The 16,749-nt window shown below is 40.9% G+C and overlaps 1 protein-coding gene across 1 annotated transcript in view; it reads right to left on the minus strand.

The window, feature by feature from the left end:
• Positions 1–16,749, minus strand: part of LOC126426608 (Golgi integral membrane protein 4-like) — a 141,934-nt gene that overhangs the window by 62,477 nt on the left and 62,708 nt on the right. Inside the window, exons 6-7 of the mRNA XM_050088500.1 lie at positions 13,925–14,071; positions 4,118–4,348 (exon numbers count right to left, since the gene is read on the minus strand). Of these exons, the coding sequence (XP_049944457.1) occupies positions 4,118–4,348; positions 13,925–14,071 (378 nt within the window). The remainder of the gene's footprint in view (positions 1–4,117; positions 4,349–13,924; positions 14,072–16,749) is intronic.

Here is a 16,749-nt window from a genome sequence, read left to right on the forward strand (position 1 = left end):
CTTCCATAGGGCAGATTCACAGGGAACAGCACATCGTCCCAATCGTTTCTCAGTTTACAGGGCCACGTTTCATCAACAGTGACAACCCGACACAAAGTTCTTCAGATCTGGCTGAACTATTTTGCTGCCGACTCCACGGCAGGTGAGTGGTGGGGCGTGCCTCGTGCTACACTGTGTTCACCATTTCTTCTATTTCACTGGCACAGAGGGGAGCTGTCTACCATCATCCTCTTCTTTCTCATCACCATCATCAGTTGCACTCCTGGAAGGTGAATGTGGGAAATGTGAACGACAACTTTTTCGCCTTTGACAGAGACAGACCAGGATTGACAACAGTGGAAAATCAAATTCATCTAGAGTTCAACTTTTCATTAGTAACACTTCCACATCTGATAATGCACAACTGCACACCTCCAGACCGTTTCATAAAAAATCCCCGTTTTGCAATCCCAACAACAGGGGCACAAAACAACTGAGAAAGCTACTTATTCCACCTATAAGCAATATCAATGCAGTTTATTAGTACGACTAACAACTTCCTGCAGTGCTTCTGACCGAGTCACATATTCATGTTCCGATCTGACATTTGTACTCCTGGTATATGTATACGTTGTTCCCGCAGTTGTGATGGATATATATACATCGCAACAAGTTAAATGGCTCCGTAGCTGCAAACTCAGCTTCCAACTTGAAAGCCTCACACACTTCTCATTCAGTGTCAGCAATCAGGGCACCCTCTGCATAGACAATTTTCACATCGAGCTTATTGTGTAAAATATTAACTACTGTCAACAATGACATACTTATGGCCTCTGCCACGTCGTACAGGTTTGTTTGGCCGTTAGAAAGAATCCCACTGTGGGGATTTTCTTCGGCCGTCACACCTGCAGGGCATCCTCGATGACTCATCTAAAACGGTGAATGTTCAACGACGTTTAAATTCACTGAACTGATACGTAAATGTTGTCACCGAGAGCAAAGGATCACCAAGAATACAATCTAATTTTTCTTTTATCATTTCAAATTTTTCCCATCGAAAGGCAAAACGATTATCACTGAACAATATGCACTTTTTCGGTTTCAGTCAAATCCACATAAGGCTATTTACTGAAATGGCTACCAAATCCAAACAAAATCAGGAACCAGTGCCATCTTCATTTTAGTATCGCCTAACGAATGACGGAACTTGACTGTGAAAGTCACTTTACATTAGCAGTGGCATCTGTCTTCAAACATGAATACCGTATTTGCTCGAATCTAAGCCGCACCTGAAATTTGAGACTCGAAATTCAAGGGGAGAGAAAAGCTTTAGGCCGCACCTCTAATTCAGAACAAAGTTGGTCCACTGTAATATGAGACACAATTTAGGTCGAATGAATGACAATACAGCTACAGTAGTTTGGTTCGAGTCGTAAGGTTAGCAGTTAAGCTTTACCAGGTAGCCATTGCTACGTGTCAGCCGCTCCGTCCGTATTTATACAGGTACCCTTCCTTTTTCACGTGCTTCGTCTGGTTTGTATTGATTGCTTATTTTTCTTTGATCTGATAAGTGCCATTCTCTTTGTTATAGGTGTTTACATCACTCTAAGTTGAAAATGCATTATTGTACTGTGTCATGCACTGTTTGTCGCATTCTGATAATGAGTGTTTACGGCCTGTCGCCGCTCGCGGCATGGCTTGCTTTTGTGCACGCTACTGCCGCTTACAATAAAAAAAAAATAAATAAATAAAATAAAAAAGAGGAATCGTCTCAATAGCGAAACAATGGCATGAGACTGCTATTTGTTGTTACTTACACTGCTGCTTTCTTTGATAATGATCAACAAGAACCAAATAATATACTGCGTATGATAGAAGTTCTGAACGAGAGTTAAGCAGAAATTTTTCTCCTTTTGAAAATCTTTGCAGACGCTTCTTTAGTACATATCATTCTGCACAGAAATTAGTCATCTTAGATTTAAAAAGCTAGTCAGTTGCCGTGCTTCATTTCTGACTGTATCACTATTAGGCATAAGAATAATACGAATATAAACACGACACGATACGTATATTCTTCCTCCTTTGCTGTTCTCTCACTCAAGTTTCGTAGTTTATTAGGCAGACAGGATGTAAATGAGATAGCAGCAAACACGAAACAATACATGGCAAATTGTTTATATTCGTATTATTCTTAGGGTGAAGAGAATACTGCATGTGATTCACAATACATAAAAGTTCCTATTAGCAACCATCTCTTCTCATAGGAAGGAAAAAATTCAGAACATAGAGTTGGCCATATTGCCAAACACCCCAAACAGTCTTGGCAGTCGGATTTTCGTAGTACATTGAAATGCTGCTACATTCGAAGATGAACAATACGGAATTTGTATTTACTTCGTTGGATAATGTATGAAAATGCAGTGGCGGGGTGGAGAAAAAAAGCTCGTCTTCCACCTTTTTTTTTTTTTTAATTTATTTACTGACGCAGAGGTTTTGGCACCAGTATTTATCTTTGTGCCTGCAAAGCATGCCTGTGTAGCGCTACATATATTCGACGGCAGAAGTTAGATGTGGCGGCACCTACCAACATTTTTCAGAACTTCCGCTTACTTTGCACTCGATTCTAAGCCATAGGCACTTTTTTGGATTACAAAAACCAGAAAAAAAGTGTGGCTTAAATTCGAGTAAATACGGTACTGATTTAGCCAGCCTCAGAGAATGTGGATTAGTGTGTAAACATCGGATTACAATTCCTGAGATTTGTGGTCACACACATGGCCAACCAGCCCCCCCCCCCCCCCCCCCGCCTCCCCGCTCCCTCTCCCCCCGGCAGTTAACACAACTTCCTCTTCCATCAATACCTAATGTCAGACAGAGTTTGGTGTGCGTGGACAGCTTTACTTTTTACGTGTAACTATCTCAGCACCCACTGCTTCACTTCCACGGACTATATGGCCTGCAAAGATTTTTTTATTTTTATTTGAATGAATTTTTATATGGCTCAAAAACTACGACACTTTCTAAACTTTTCAGTCTAATTAAGGCCATATAGGCATGGTCTTTTCCTAATGTACTTCTGACCAAGAAGAAATTCTGCTGGCCTGAGTCCACAATTTCTGTCACTCGTATCTTCGGTGTTCTTGTGGCGTTATTTCCACGGCAACTTTCATCCCCTGAAAAATATTTCTTTATATCTAACCAAGAAGCGACACACCAATTTTCACAAATTTAGTTTTAAAAATTCTTTTAATGTAACGATGCATTTCCTCAAAAATTTTCATCGCCTATTGAACTTCCTCAGGGATGGAATCTACAGAAGCACCAAAACACGTATCTTTTAAATTTGTAACTGAGAATCCAAATTTCAATTTTCATAGATTTTGCTTTAAAAATACTTGATAAAAAATCTCATCCCCTATTTCACTCCCTTAGGGTTTTAATTTGGAAAAATCCCATTTTAAACGAAGCCTACAGTACAAGTCCCACATCTTCTCCAAGTTTCTATACTTGAGCCGTTTGGGTTGATGAGTCAGCCAGTCAGGATATTGATTTTATATATAGGGATTACAATTAATACATCACACTAACAGAAGTAAGTTTGATAGACATTTCTGTATGTGTCACACTCATTTTCTTAACAAAAGTAGATGCACGGAACATAAAGAATTAATGTGTGGAATAAAAAAGAGTTCCACTAAGTACGGAGGAAGTTGTCACCACGAGAGATATGTCGAAAACTACAAGACTGTTCATCTCGCACATACCTGTGACACGGATGCAGGACATTTTGAACGCTTTCAACAGTCAAACACCAACAATAACATCGTGACCATCTGAGTGGCTTAAAAATTCACAATTTTTGTTACTTTTCTTCGAGTTATTGAAGTTCTAACAGTGAAATTTGTGGGACACACAGTATAATCTGGTATAGCCCTGGAATTCTGGAGCAATTCCAGTCTAACTCGGTATATGGATCAGTTACTGTAAGAACACGTAAAACAAAATCTACTTCTACATTACTTTTCTTAACTAATACGAGATTGGGATACTCTAACAATCTGTCTGCGGCAAACAGTCAGTCGGCGTCGTTACACGAGGGGCGGGCAGACACGGCTTATTAGCCGACACGAGACCCGACCTTATCTGCAGCAGCGACAACTGGCACGGCGGCAGACGGAGACGGCGCCGGGGGCGGCTTGGCGCCCACGCCGCCGCCGGGCGCCTGCCGGTCCGCACCGCCGCGCGCGCTCGCCGTGGACCGCGTCGACAGCTGGCGCTGCGGCGCGCCCCGCTCCGAGGGGGCGGCTCGCGGGGCGGGGCCCACCCCCTCGCCCGCCTCCCGCCGGTGCTCACACTGGGCCAGACGCTCCTGTGGAAACAGAGTGGACCGTCAAAAAAACTCTCAGACAGTTACTTTCTCACAGTTCTCGTATTTCGCAATCTCGAGCTCTCCGAAGATTTCCTCCGTCACTGTCGTCAAGTGATTACATTTCAGTTGGCTGTTAGGTATGCTACGTGCCAGAATTATGTCGCGAAGACATCACCAACTTCCAGAACTTCCGTGCGCTACCAGAGATTGTGCAGAGGCCTACGACTAAAGAATGTCGGCAACAGTGCCAAATGGAACCAGTACTGCTATCAGTGTTTTTTCCACTGCAAACACTGACACAATCTCTGCTAGCATACAAATGTTCCATAACTTTGTCACGTCTCCTTTGCATAATTCGGCACCTACATACGAGGGTACCGTGTGGTCCAATTGAACAACAGTTAAGTCCTGACGTTGAGGACAGTGGAAGTTGTTCAGTGCAAAAGTACACAAACAAATGTAACACAGCAAGAAAACTGAGAAACACTTATCCAACACTATTGCCGTGAAAAACTATTTTCTCAAACTCCTTCAATTTTATGGACAAATATTCAATTAAATAGTCTTAGCATCTTGAATATAGTATACAAGCAAGTATTAACTTTTTAAATCCCCTATTCAGTAGGGGGGAGGGTGGTGGCGAGAGGGGGGGGGGGGGGGGAGGGGGAGAGAGAGAGAGAGAGAGAGAGAGAGAGAGAGAGAGAGAGAGAGAGAGTGTGCGTGCGAGTGTTGCATAATTTTAATCATTTTGTTTCTGTTAACTTTATTATTTGCTCTTATTTTATAAATTGTTTTATTATTTTTCATTTGGAATGTTTGCCCAAGTGATTTAAGTTTTTTTTTTTACATCTTGAAATATTTTAACATGTAAAAATATTCATCGATCAGTTAAAAATAAGAGAAAATAATCTATTTACAGAGGCTGTGAATCAGTCTCAAAAATTTATTTTTTGTTACAAGATATACTTGTTTCTGGATAGTAATCCGCCCAACACACATTAATAACAAATTTTTCTCACACGAAGGACAAAATAACACAGAAGAAGACTGAAACGAAAGGAGGTTTTACAAATAAAACAACATTCCAGCAAAATAAGTAATAGAAATAACACAGACAAAAATATAAAATGGTGGAAAGTATTTAATAATTTGCACTTACATCAGAATACAATGCACTGCAATAATTGAACGAAACCGTCATGGACGAAAATAAGTGTCTTTGTCACTGTCTGCACAGTGACTGATTATTCACAATTGTCGTTTATCTTCTGTTCATCCTATGCACGCATAATGAATGCATTATAGAATATTGAACAACGTTTACTGAAAACACGATAATAATACAAGAGTTCCCATAGTGGTGATCCTTGATCTCAGGGGAAAAAATAGAGCACCAAAGGGAAATGCGCCATCAGAAGCAATGGATCAAATGATGCAAGTGCTGGAAACAGGAATCGGAACAGAATAAGGCTTACCACTTTACCACAGATCACCATCCACGACATTTCACCACAAAACCACTCAACAGATATAAATACGAAACAAGGGAGTATATACGCATTCTGGTCAACTTGACCTCAGCTTTGGTTCATTCAAGCTGAATGCATATTTAATCAACATTGGGTGTTCAATAACACTGACAGATTTAATATTGAGGTTTAGCATCTGGATTTAGGAGCGACTAAGAAAACTGATATAACCTTATCACGGCAAAGCTACAGTGAATTAAAGGAAGCTCTCGTTCGGCACTACACGCTGTCACCAGAACTGTGATTACGTAAGTTTTTCACAGGTGAAAACGTAGGCAATAAGAATCCATCACAAGCGCTCAAAACTTTACGTACATCAGTTGGCCAGGAATTTATAATTGAACAGTCTATACACGTGTTACGGCTCCGTAAACTTCCATGCACCACTTACGTCTTCATTGCGACACAAATGGACGTGCCATTGCAAGACGTAGCAAAGAAGGCAGAATTAAAGGACGCTCTCGTTCGGCACTACACGCTGTCACCGGAACTGTGATTACATAAGATTTTCACAGATGAAAACGTAGGCAATAAGAATCCATCACAAGCGCTCAAAACTTTACGTACTGTTGCAAACCGGCTTTAGTGAGGTTTCCACGTGAGCAAATATCAGTAACAGTCGAGACAACGGTGCAGGGACAAGCAGAGAGGGGCAAGCTGAGCCACTGGTTCTGTAACGGGCACAAATACTTCTCACCGACAGCATCCATCAGCCGAAGCCACCGCGGAGCAACTAGCAGCACAAGTGGTGAAACTAAATATGCAGGCAGCCACACACAAACAGCAGCTGCAAAGTTATATGCAGTTGTTCTTTATCTTCTGTTATTTATTCATCCTACACTTTTATAACAAAGTTCACTGTCAAATACTGAACAATACTTATTGTGAACAGAAAAGTTCATACAATGATTAAAATGATGCACAAATGGATTAGAAATGAAAAAACAGTTTAAATCAACAAATGAATAAAATTAGTGATCGCAGTTGTTTTGATAAAGATGTAAAACAGATTGTGCCAGCCAAACACTGCTACACAGGGAAAACTGCTGCATAATGTGACACTTGGCAAAAGTTTGGACAGTGCTACTCAGCAATGACATGTCTCTATAGCTGCAGCAAATATCTCACATATCTGTCTTCTACAATACAGTCTCATTAAGTCAGTAATTCTCAACTTTTTTTTAAAAAAAGAAACCAGACTAGTAGCTTTTCAATATTTATACTTAGAAGCAGCAGACAAATCATAACAAGAGGGATAATAGTAGTAGGAGAGACAATTGAGTGTGCAGGCGAGCAAGTAGTGCTGGCATAATGACATTACTTTTCTTAACTAATACTGTTCACACAGTATTGGCTCTGGGGCCACTTTCTAAAGTGAAGAGAATCAGCAAATGTGATACTTTCTTCAAAATATCATTGGGAATGCAGTAAATCCTTCAGGTACTTAGAAAATATTATGATGAATAACCCGGTCCATGCTGTACAGGTTGCCTACCTAATGACTCCCAGGGGCAACCAAATTTGATTTCCAGTATTTCAGACAATTATTTGCCAAAATGCTGCTATACCGTATTTCCTCGAATCTAAGCCGCACTCGAATCTAAGCCGCACCTGAAAAATGATACTTGAAATAAAGGAAAAAAAAAATTTCCCGAATCTAAGCCGCACCTGAAATTTGAGACTCGAAATTCAAGGGGAGAGAAAAGTTTTAGGCCGCACCTCCAAATCGAAACAAAGTTGATCCATTGTAATATGAGACACAATTTTGGTCGAATGAATGACGATACAGCTACAGTAGTTCGGTTCGAGTCGTAAGCTCAGCAGTTAAGCTTTACCAGGTAGCCATTGCTATGCGTCAGGCGCCCCGTCCGTATTTATATGGGTACCCTTCCTTTTTCACGTGCTTCGTCTGGTTTGAATCGATTTCCTTATTTTAATTTTGATCTGATAAGTGCCGTTTTCTTTGTTATACGTGTTTACGTCACTCTAAGCTGAAAATGCGTTACTGTACTGTGTCATGAATTGTTTGTCGCATTCTGATAGTGCGTGTTTACGGCCTGTCGCCGCTCGCTTTTGTGCGCGCTACCGCCGCTTACAGTAAAAAAAAAAAAGAGAGAGAGAGAGAGAGAGAGAGAGAGAGAGAGAGAGAGAGAGAGAGAGAGAGAGAGCAATCGTCTCATTAGCGAAACAATGGCAAGAGACTGCTATTTGTTGTTACTTACACTGCTGCTTTCTTTGATAACGATCAACAAGAACCAAATGATAGAGGATGTTCTGAATGAGAGTTTAGCGAAAATTTTTCTCCGTTTGAAAATCTTTGCGGCCGCTTCTTTAGTACATGAAATTCTGCACAGAGATTAGTCATCTTAGATTTAAAAATCTAGTCAGTTACCGTGCTTCATTTCTGACAGTATCACTATTACGCATAAGGATAATACGAATATAAACATGACACGATACGTATATTCTTCCGCGTTGCTGTTGTCTCACTCTAGTTTTGTAGTTTATTGGGCAGACAGAATTTAAATAAGATAGCAGCAAACACGAAAGAATACATGGCAAACTGTTCATATTCGTATTATTCTTATGGTGAAAAGAATACTGCATGTGATTCACATTTCATCAGGTTCCTATTAGCAACCACCTCTTCTCGCAGGTAGGAAAAAATTCTGAACGTAGAGTTGGTCATATTGACAAACATCCCAAACAATCTTACCAGTTGGATTTTCGTATTAAATTGAAATTCTGCTACATTCGAAGATGAACAATACGAAATTTGTATTTACTTCGTTGGATAATGTATGAAAATGCAGTGGTCGAAACTCGGGGCGGAGAAAAAAAAGCTCGTCTTCCACCTTTTTTTTTTAATTTATTTACTGACGCAGAGGTTTTGGTGCCAGTATTTATCTTTGAGCCTGTAAAGCATGCCTGTGTAGCGCTACATATATTCGACGGCAGAAGTTAGTTGTGGCGGCACCTACCAACATTTTTAAGAACCTCCGCTTGCTTTGCACTCGATTGTAAGACGCAGGCGGTTTTTTGGATTACAAAAACCGGAAAAAAAGTGCGGCTTGGATTCGAGTAAATACGGTAATCACTCATTAAAAGATAAACTGCAGGTTACAGGTCTAACACAGTAAAACAAGTAATTACAGTTAGATTTTCTGTATTTGTCTCAAGCCATTGTAACTCACTGTGCACATATTCCCAGATTATATTCATCCAGCATTTGACCCGGAAAGCACTTAGCAACGTCAAACAAACTTTACAGATAATTTCAAAACTTTTTCAAATGGTTCCTTGCTTAATGTCAAATATTTAACACCTTATATTTGTTTTGTAAATAAGAAACACCTTCTATTACTGATAGGACGTTTTATATTTACAAAACAAATATTTCTGTGCTTGCTGTTGAGGATGGCCACACAAACAAATTCATCATTCAACACCTTAACTCTCAGAAGCGAATATTAGTATTGGCTCTGGGGCCACTTTGTGGAAGCAAAGGTTAACAGAGGGCTGCACCTTTTAAAACGGTTGTATACATTAGTTAACTTTTCATTTCAGAAAAGGTATAACTGCAACATAAAAATTTTGAGTCTTAGCGGGCCACAAAAAAACTGTCAGTAGGTTGCCCATGGGCTGCTATTTGTCAATCCCTGCCTTAACTCATCTGTAAAGTAATTAGAGGTTTGAAGTTGTTTTATATATGGAAGCTCGAGTGAAGACAACAGGGTTTACTGGTGTTAAAAGAAAATAGAGGGTGACTCAGCTATTCCTATCTGGCAAGAAATTGCTTCCCACAATGAGCTGTCAAACACAAGATTGGCAGGAATAGAGCGAGGAGGAGTTTGTAGCAGATAGTTGTACAGCTGGGGCAACCACGTTACAGGTGTATCTGTGGAGAGGCCAGATTAAACAACAGTTCCTGAAGAGGAGTGGCAGCCATTTCAGTAGTTGCAGGCGACACACACTGAACAATTGAGAGATCTGGTCTTGTAACATCAGCCAATATAGCCTTGCTGTGCTGATACTGCAAACAGCTGAAAAAAGGGGTAACTAAAGCTGTTATTTTTTTGTGGCAATATGCATCTCCAGCACGGCTTTATGATGATAGCATTCTCTCAAGTAAAATATTCTGGAGGTAAAATAGCCACAATCGGGACCTACAGAAGGGGCTACTCATCAGGAAAAACAAAACTGGTGTTAACAGGTCTGAGAGTGAAATGACAGATCCTGTAACTTGGTAGGTAAGTTAGAGAATTTAAAAAGGGAAATGAATAGGTTGAAGTTAGGTGAAGTGGGAACTAAAGAAGTGGAGTGACATGGGGAACGGAACTTCTGGTCAGGCGAGTACAGAATTATAAATACAAAATCAAATAGGGTTAATGGAAAAGTAGGTGTAATAATGAATGAGAAAATAAGAATGTGGGTAAGCTGCTATGAATAGCATAGTGAACGGTTTATCACAACCAAGATACAAATCCATCATGCACAACAGAATGCATTCTCTCTCTCTCTCTCTCTCTCTCTCTCTCTCTCTCTCTCTCACACACACACACACACACACACACACACACACAAAGTGTGCCAAATTACTGAAAAATTTGTCATTAGTTTAGAGAAAGTATCAAGTTCAAAAATAGAGCTACAAATTTAATTTTGATTGTAGATTTTAATTCTATAGTATGAAAAGGTAAAACAGAAATAATAGTGGGAGGAAACTGGCTGGCTGACTGAAGGAATGGAATGAGAAGTAAAGTGATTGCAAACACTTGGGTTTAAGAACCATGCAATAAGATTGTACACATGGTAGATACGTAGACAATGGATTATTTCCGGTAGATTATGTAATTGTGTGCCACATATTTAGAAATCAGATTTTTAACAACAAAACATTTCAGGGAGAATTTGTGGAGTCCAACCATAATTTATTTGTTAGGACCTGCAGAACACATCTGACAAATTTATAAAAATGTAAGAAATTAAGAAGTCAGGAACTAGATAAATTTGAAGAACCAGAGATCATTGACAGTTTCAAAGTGAGCATTAGGCAATGACTGTCTGCAATAGTTCCTCACAGGCAACTGCATACCTTTCAGAGATGAAATAGTGAAGGCAGCTCAAGATCAACAAGGCAAACAAACAACACCCAGGAGAAACCCTTGAGTCACACACTAGATACCAGGTTAACTGAATGAAAGGAATAGATTTGAAAATGCAGCCAAGAAAGTAGGCAAAGGCAAGTACTGAAATCCAAAAAATGTGACTGACAAAATTCAGAATGGGAAAATGGGTGATTAGGACGTAAATGCAAGACTATAGAAACACAAATGTTTATGGGAAACATAGATGCCTACAGAGAAAGAGAAGCAGCTATATGAGCATCAAGAGGTCAGACAGCAATTCAGAACCACGCAAAGAAGGGAGGGATATATGGGACTCAAAGCGGATGACAATATTACAAAAAGAGTAGAGGACAGAGGTGCAGACGATAATATGGGAGATACGACACTGTGAGAAGAACTCGACAGAGCACTGGAACATCTGTGGTGAAACAAAGTCCCTGGAATAGAAAGCATCCCTACAGAATTACTGAGGTGCTCGGGATAGCCAACCGTAACACCTGGCACGAGGCAGGTGAAATATCTGCAAAACTTCAAGAAGAATGTAATAATTCAAATTCCAAGGACAAAATGTACTGACAAGTAAAGAGTATTAGCAAACTGTAAGTTTATTATGCAGTGGCTGCAAAATGCTGACAACAATTATTCACTGAAGAATAGAAAGACAAGTAAAAGGTAACCACAGAGAAAATTAATTTCAGTTCATGTGAATTGTAGGAACATGTGGACAGTAACGATTCTATAGCTTGTCTTAATAAGATAGACTGAAGAAATCCAAATCTACATGTATGGGATTCAGAAAAAAATCTTTAACAGTGTTGACTCGATATACAGTATTTGAAATCCTAAAATTATCAGGAAAATGAGACAGGGAGCGAAAAATTAGATCTACAACTTGTACAGAAACCAGACTGAAATCTTAAGAGTCAGAATATGTGAAAGGTAACAATTAGAGCTTCCATTTCACTTCATTAGAACAGTGGAAAATTCAGTGTTTAGTTCAGAGTCAGGAAAGGAGATTCTGTAACGTCAAAACTATTCACGACAGTCATACAGGAAACTGTGATGTTCTGTAACAGGGAAAGTGAAGAAGCAGTGTGTGTTAATGGAACATATCTGAACCATCACCACAAAACTAATGGTATTTTACTGTCTCTCTCTATTACAGACACAGTTTGGCTACAAAGAGAAAGATTTAATACACCAAGTATGAAAGTTGTACTTAATACCAATTATAATAAGACTAAAATACGCTGATGAAGCAAAGCATTATGACCACTACCCGTCACCAGATCAAATGCCACACAGTCGTGCTGCACCCATGTGACACAGTATGGAAAAAATGTAAGTGCAGCAGAGAAGAACGCAGAATTATTCTAGTGACGATACGGGTCACAAATGCAAAAACCCACTGGCATGAACAATCTCGAAAGAAGGCTGGTCATTATGGCCCAGCACTTCAGAATGAGCACATAGGAAACAGTGAAGCTGGGTGGCTAATCACATGGTACTGTTGAAAGTAGCAGTGGAAATTGGGTGGAGAATAGTGGGTACGGATAGCCGAAAAGGTGTCTGATGTACACATTTCATCACACAAAATGGACGTCGGAGGCTCGTCCACTCAGCAAAGCAGGATAGGCGGCGATCTTCTGGCAGATCTGACTTCAGAGTACAGTGTTTGTCAAGGCACACCACTCCGGTCACACTGATGAAATTGTCTATTACAATTGCAGAGGACAGCGGATCACTCAGATTGTACTGCAGATCAATGGAAACGTGTTGCCTGGTCAGATGAATCACAAATCACATTTCTCGTCACACCAGGTCGACTGTCTCATCTGGCTACACTGTCATCCAGGAATATAACTGCTCAAAACACGGCCGTACTACGGACACGGACGATCGGGGGCAGTATTATGCTACGGGAGATATTCACCTGGACTTCCGTGAGGCCTACAGTAGTAATCAAAGACTGTGATAGCTGGGAACTGTGGACCACCTGCATCCCTTCACGCCCGCCACCTTCCTCAACGGCGATGGCATCTTCCGCAGATTGACCGACTGTATCAAAAGGCCAGAATTGGGCTATACTGGTTTGTGAAGCACGATAGTGAATTAATATCGATGCCTCGGTCACCAAATTCGACTGATCTAAACACGACAGAATACGTCTTGTGGGAATAACACGACCTGTCGTACACACGAAGTGACACACACCTCCAGAAATGCACTAAAGATTTGTCAAAACCACACTACTCAGAATCACATGGTTGACCACCAAACCATTAAGCAGGTGGTAGTAATGTTTTGGATGACAAGTAACAACCGAGTTATACAACCAGTCAAGAGGTTTGGTATTTAGAGTAGTTAGTGAAAATGACTGTAGGGAGCTGCAAAATCAAGAAGTAAAAATGTCCTACAGTGCTTTTGGTAATCTAAATAGAATTTTCACAATTAGGTCCTGACGGTGTATGTGTGTGTGGAAAGGGATGTCCGCAATCCACGTGTATTAGCAATACTGTGGCAGTGAGATGTGGACTATTAATGGAAAAGCAACCCACAAACTGAGGGTTGCTCAGTAGACATTAGAATGACACGTGATGGGAATTACCAGGAGAGACGGAGAAACAGAAAAATGAGTCAGGGAACAGACACTAGTCACAATGACAATGAGAGGTGGGGGGGGGGGGGGGGGGGAGGGGGGAGAGGCGTGTAGGTATGAGAGGAGGTGTCAGTCAGAGAGGGGGAGTTCTCTGCCGGATTTCCAGAGGTTGGGAACGACCGAGATGACGAATGGGCGGTAGGTGGGGAGGTGACATCACGTGCAGGAGTCAGCGATGCACGTAGCTAGTGAACATAATGTGTGGAGAAGTGTGGGGGAGGGAGTTATTCGGCTCGGCAGTGGGCGTGGCGCACCGCACCTGCAGCAGCTCCCTGTCCTGGGAGAGGCGGTCGACGTCACGCTGCTTCTCCTTGAGCCGTGCGGCGCCCGAGCGCACCTCCGCCAGCGCCTCGCCGTGCCGCTTGGTCAGGCTCTCGTGCTCCTGCTCCAGGCGCGAGAACTGCGTCTGAAAGAGGGAGGTGTCCACCGTGAGGACGAGCTGTCTTCGCCTGTTCCCTCTGCGTGACAAGTGTCGCCGACTCCTGAACTGTTTGTGTGTCTCGACAACTGGATTTTTGTATTTAAAGCCGCAAGATGCAACTCTCAAAAATTCTGCAGAAAACTGATTTGAAGTTTTTAAGGTGGGTAGGACGTCAAACAGACTGACTTGGAGCAGGAGAGGCACCACAGGACATTTCAATTTCCACTGTCTATACTTTTACAAATAAATTCATAAAACTTTGCCAGCATGATCAGGAAGGATTCAGAATTAACACTCTTAGCAGTGGAAGTTGTAAAACATAACGAAATAATTTTTTTAGATGTGAAATTTCATCACTTTTTTCCACTTACTAATGCCAGCATTTATTGCTATAGGTACACTTTTCTTCATAAATAAGAGAGATTCTTCGATTAATTTTGCACAGCAAACAAACCATACTTAACGGTGTATGAAACTCTAGAATTTTCCAAATCTATTAAAAACTGTGGTAAAAATTGAGGTAATTAACACAAAAATTTGTGTTTTTTTTTTCTAAACACGAAGTTTAAAATACAACAGCTCATTCGTTTTTTCATAAATTAAATAAATTCTAGAGTTTCATGCACCTGTGAGTATGGTATGTATGCGGTGCAAAATTCATCGAAGAATCTCTCTAGCTTATGAAGAAAAGTGTACCTGTAGCAACAAATGCAGCCATTAGTAACTGAAAAAATGATGAATTTTCACACGCAAAAAAAAAATTATTTTGTTATGTTTTCGAGTTTTATGAATTTATTTGTAAAGGTATAGACACTGGAAATTAAAATGTCCTATGATGCCTCCCCTGCTCCAAGTCGGCCCGTTTGACGTCCTACCCCCCTTACGTTTTCCGAGTGTCTTTACTGCCCTAAAGCACAGATGGGCAACAGATCTGATTCGAACACCAGTTTTTGAAAGCGGAGATCAGCCAAGGGCTGTACCTTCTAACATGATTGCATAAATTAGTTAACTTTGCATTTCATTTCAGAAAAGGTATGAATTGTTACATAAAAATTCTGCTGTCTCAGTAGGCTGCACAAAAAGCGTCGGAGGGCTGCTATTTGTCCACACCTCCCCTGAACTGTGGTTCGATTTTTCGACTGGCAATGTGGCTACGTGGTAGAATGTTCGTCTGCAAGTGGGTGGTCTACGTTCAATTTCCACCTGGTGCAAATTTTTAAATGAAGGTACATATTCAAAGAGCATTTCTGTGAAGCATAAACTGCATAAAGATGCAAAAAAAATTGGTAGTGCTCGAGAATCGTAATTGCCGGTTCGAGTCTCGTTTTGGTCACGCATTCATTCTTATTGTTCTGGTTGAATATGGGAAACATCTACTTATTTTTAATTACGTACCAGAGGCAGAATTTTAGTTTTGATTGCAAAGATAAATTCTTAATTGCCCACCTTCTATAAGGGATTGTTATTAAAGTTTGTTTCAATTAATGAAAAACATAACAAATTATGGTTTTCATCTTTATGTCTTTTACCCTTCGTGTAAATGCATGCCGAAAACGTGTCTTCATTTAAAGACACAGACATCGTACAAAGGCCACACTGCCCGTCACACAACTGATGTTACTTTCAGGTATTAAATCACAAGGAATAATTACAAAGCCGGTTTTCTCGAGAAGTTCTGAGTGTTGCATCCCACTCTTTTGTACGAATGAGATTTCAACTTTGAACTTCATCTACCGCAAATACAGAAAATCCAACTGCTACCGAGCGAGGTGGCGCAGTTGTTAGCACACTGGACTCGCATTCGGGAGGACGACGGTTCAATCCCGTCTCCGGCCATCCTGATTTAGGTTTTCCGTGATTTCCCTAAATCGCTTCAGGCAAATGCCGGGATGGTTCCTTTGAAAGGGCACGGTCGATTTCCTTCCCCATCCTTCCTTCACCCGAGCTTGCGCTCCGTCTCTAATGACCTCGTTGTCGACAGGACGTTAAACATTAATCTCCTCGTCCTCCAACTGCTATGTAGTATCCTTGTCAGTAATAAAGTGCCATACTACGGATCTAAAAGTCTTAGGTTAGTTCCCCACAAGATCTACAGTTTCTAGTTGTCACTTATCACGTCTTTCACCTCTGACAATTTGAAAAATACTGAGCTGCACCATGGGTCAAAGTCAACACCATACTGTGGGCCCCCCTATTACAACTGGCAGGGCAAATCAGTTCAGAGATCAGAGGAAGGCAATACCATACCAACCACAGTATGAAAGGTTCCTAGAAGATCACTGCAGTGTTCAGAACACTCTTTAGGTTGATATCAGTGTTAGTATTTCCTTTTTAAGTATCTTTGTGTGTGTGTGGTATCACACCCAGCAAGTACCTTTCATAAAGAGGCTAAGTGAGTAGAAACACTGGTTTCCCTCCAGGGTTTCCACCACTCTCATATCAGAAAATACAGTAACTTACACAACCACTGGAGACTTCTCGAGAGAATTAAACCTGAACAAATAATTCCCAGGGGTATTTTAAATACCATCCCATTAAGCCACAGCCTGCAAGGGGCAAGTGCAGCCTCGCGCCCCCGCCTACTCCCTGCCAAGAAATAAAAAAGTCTGCAAACAGAACTCACAGCCTGGTTTCTCAGACAGACAGCTGTACCAGTTTCAGCC

This window comes from Schistocerca serialis, chromosome 11 (assembly GCF_023864345.2).
Source record: "Schistocerca serialis cubense isolate TAMUIC-IGC-003099 chromosome 11, iqSchSeri2.2, whole genome shotgun sequence".
NCBI lineage: Eukaryota > Metazoa > Arthropoda > Insecta > Orthoptera > Acrididae > Schistocerca > Schistocerca serialis.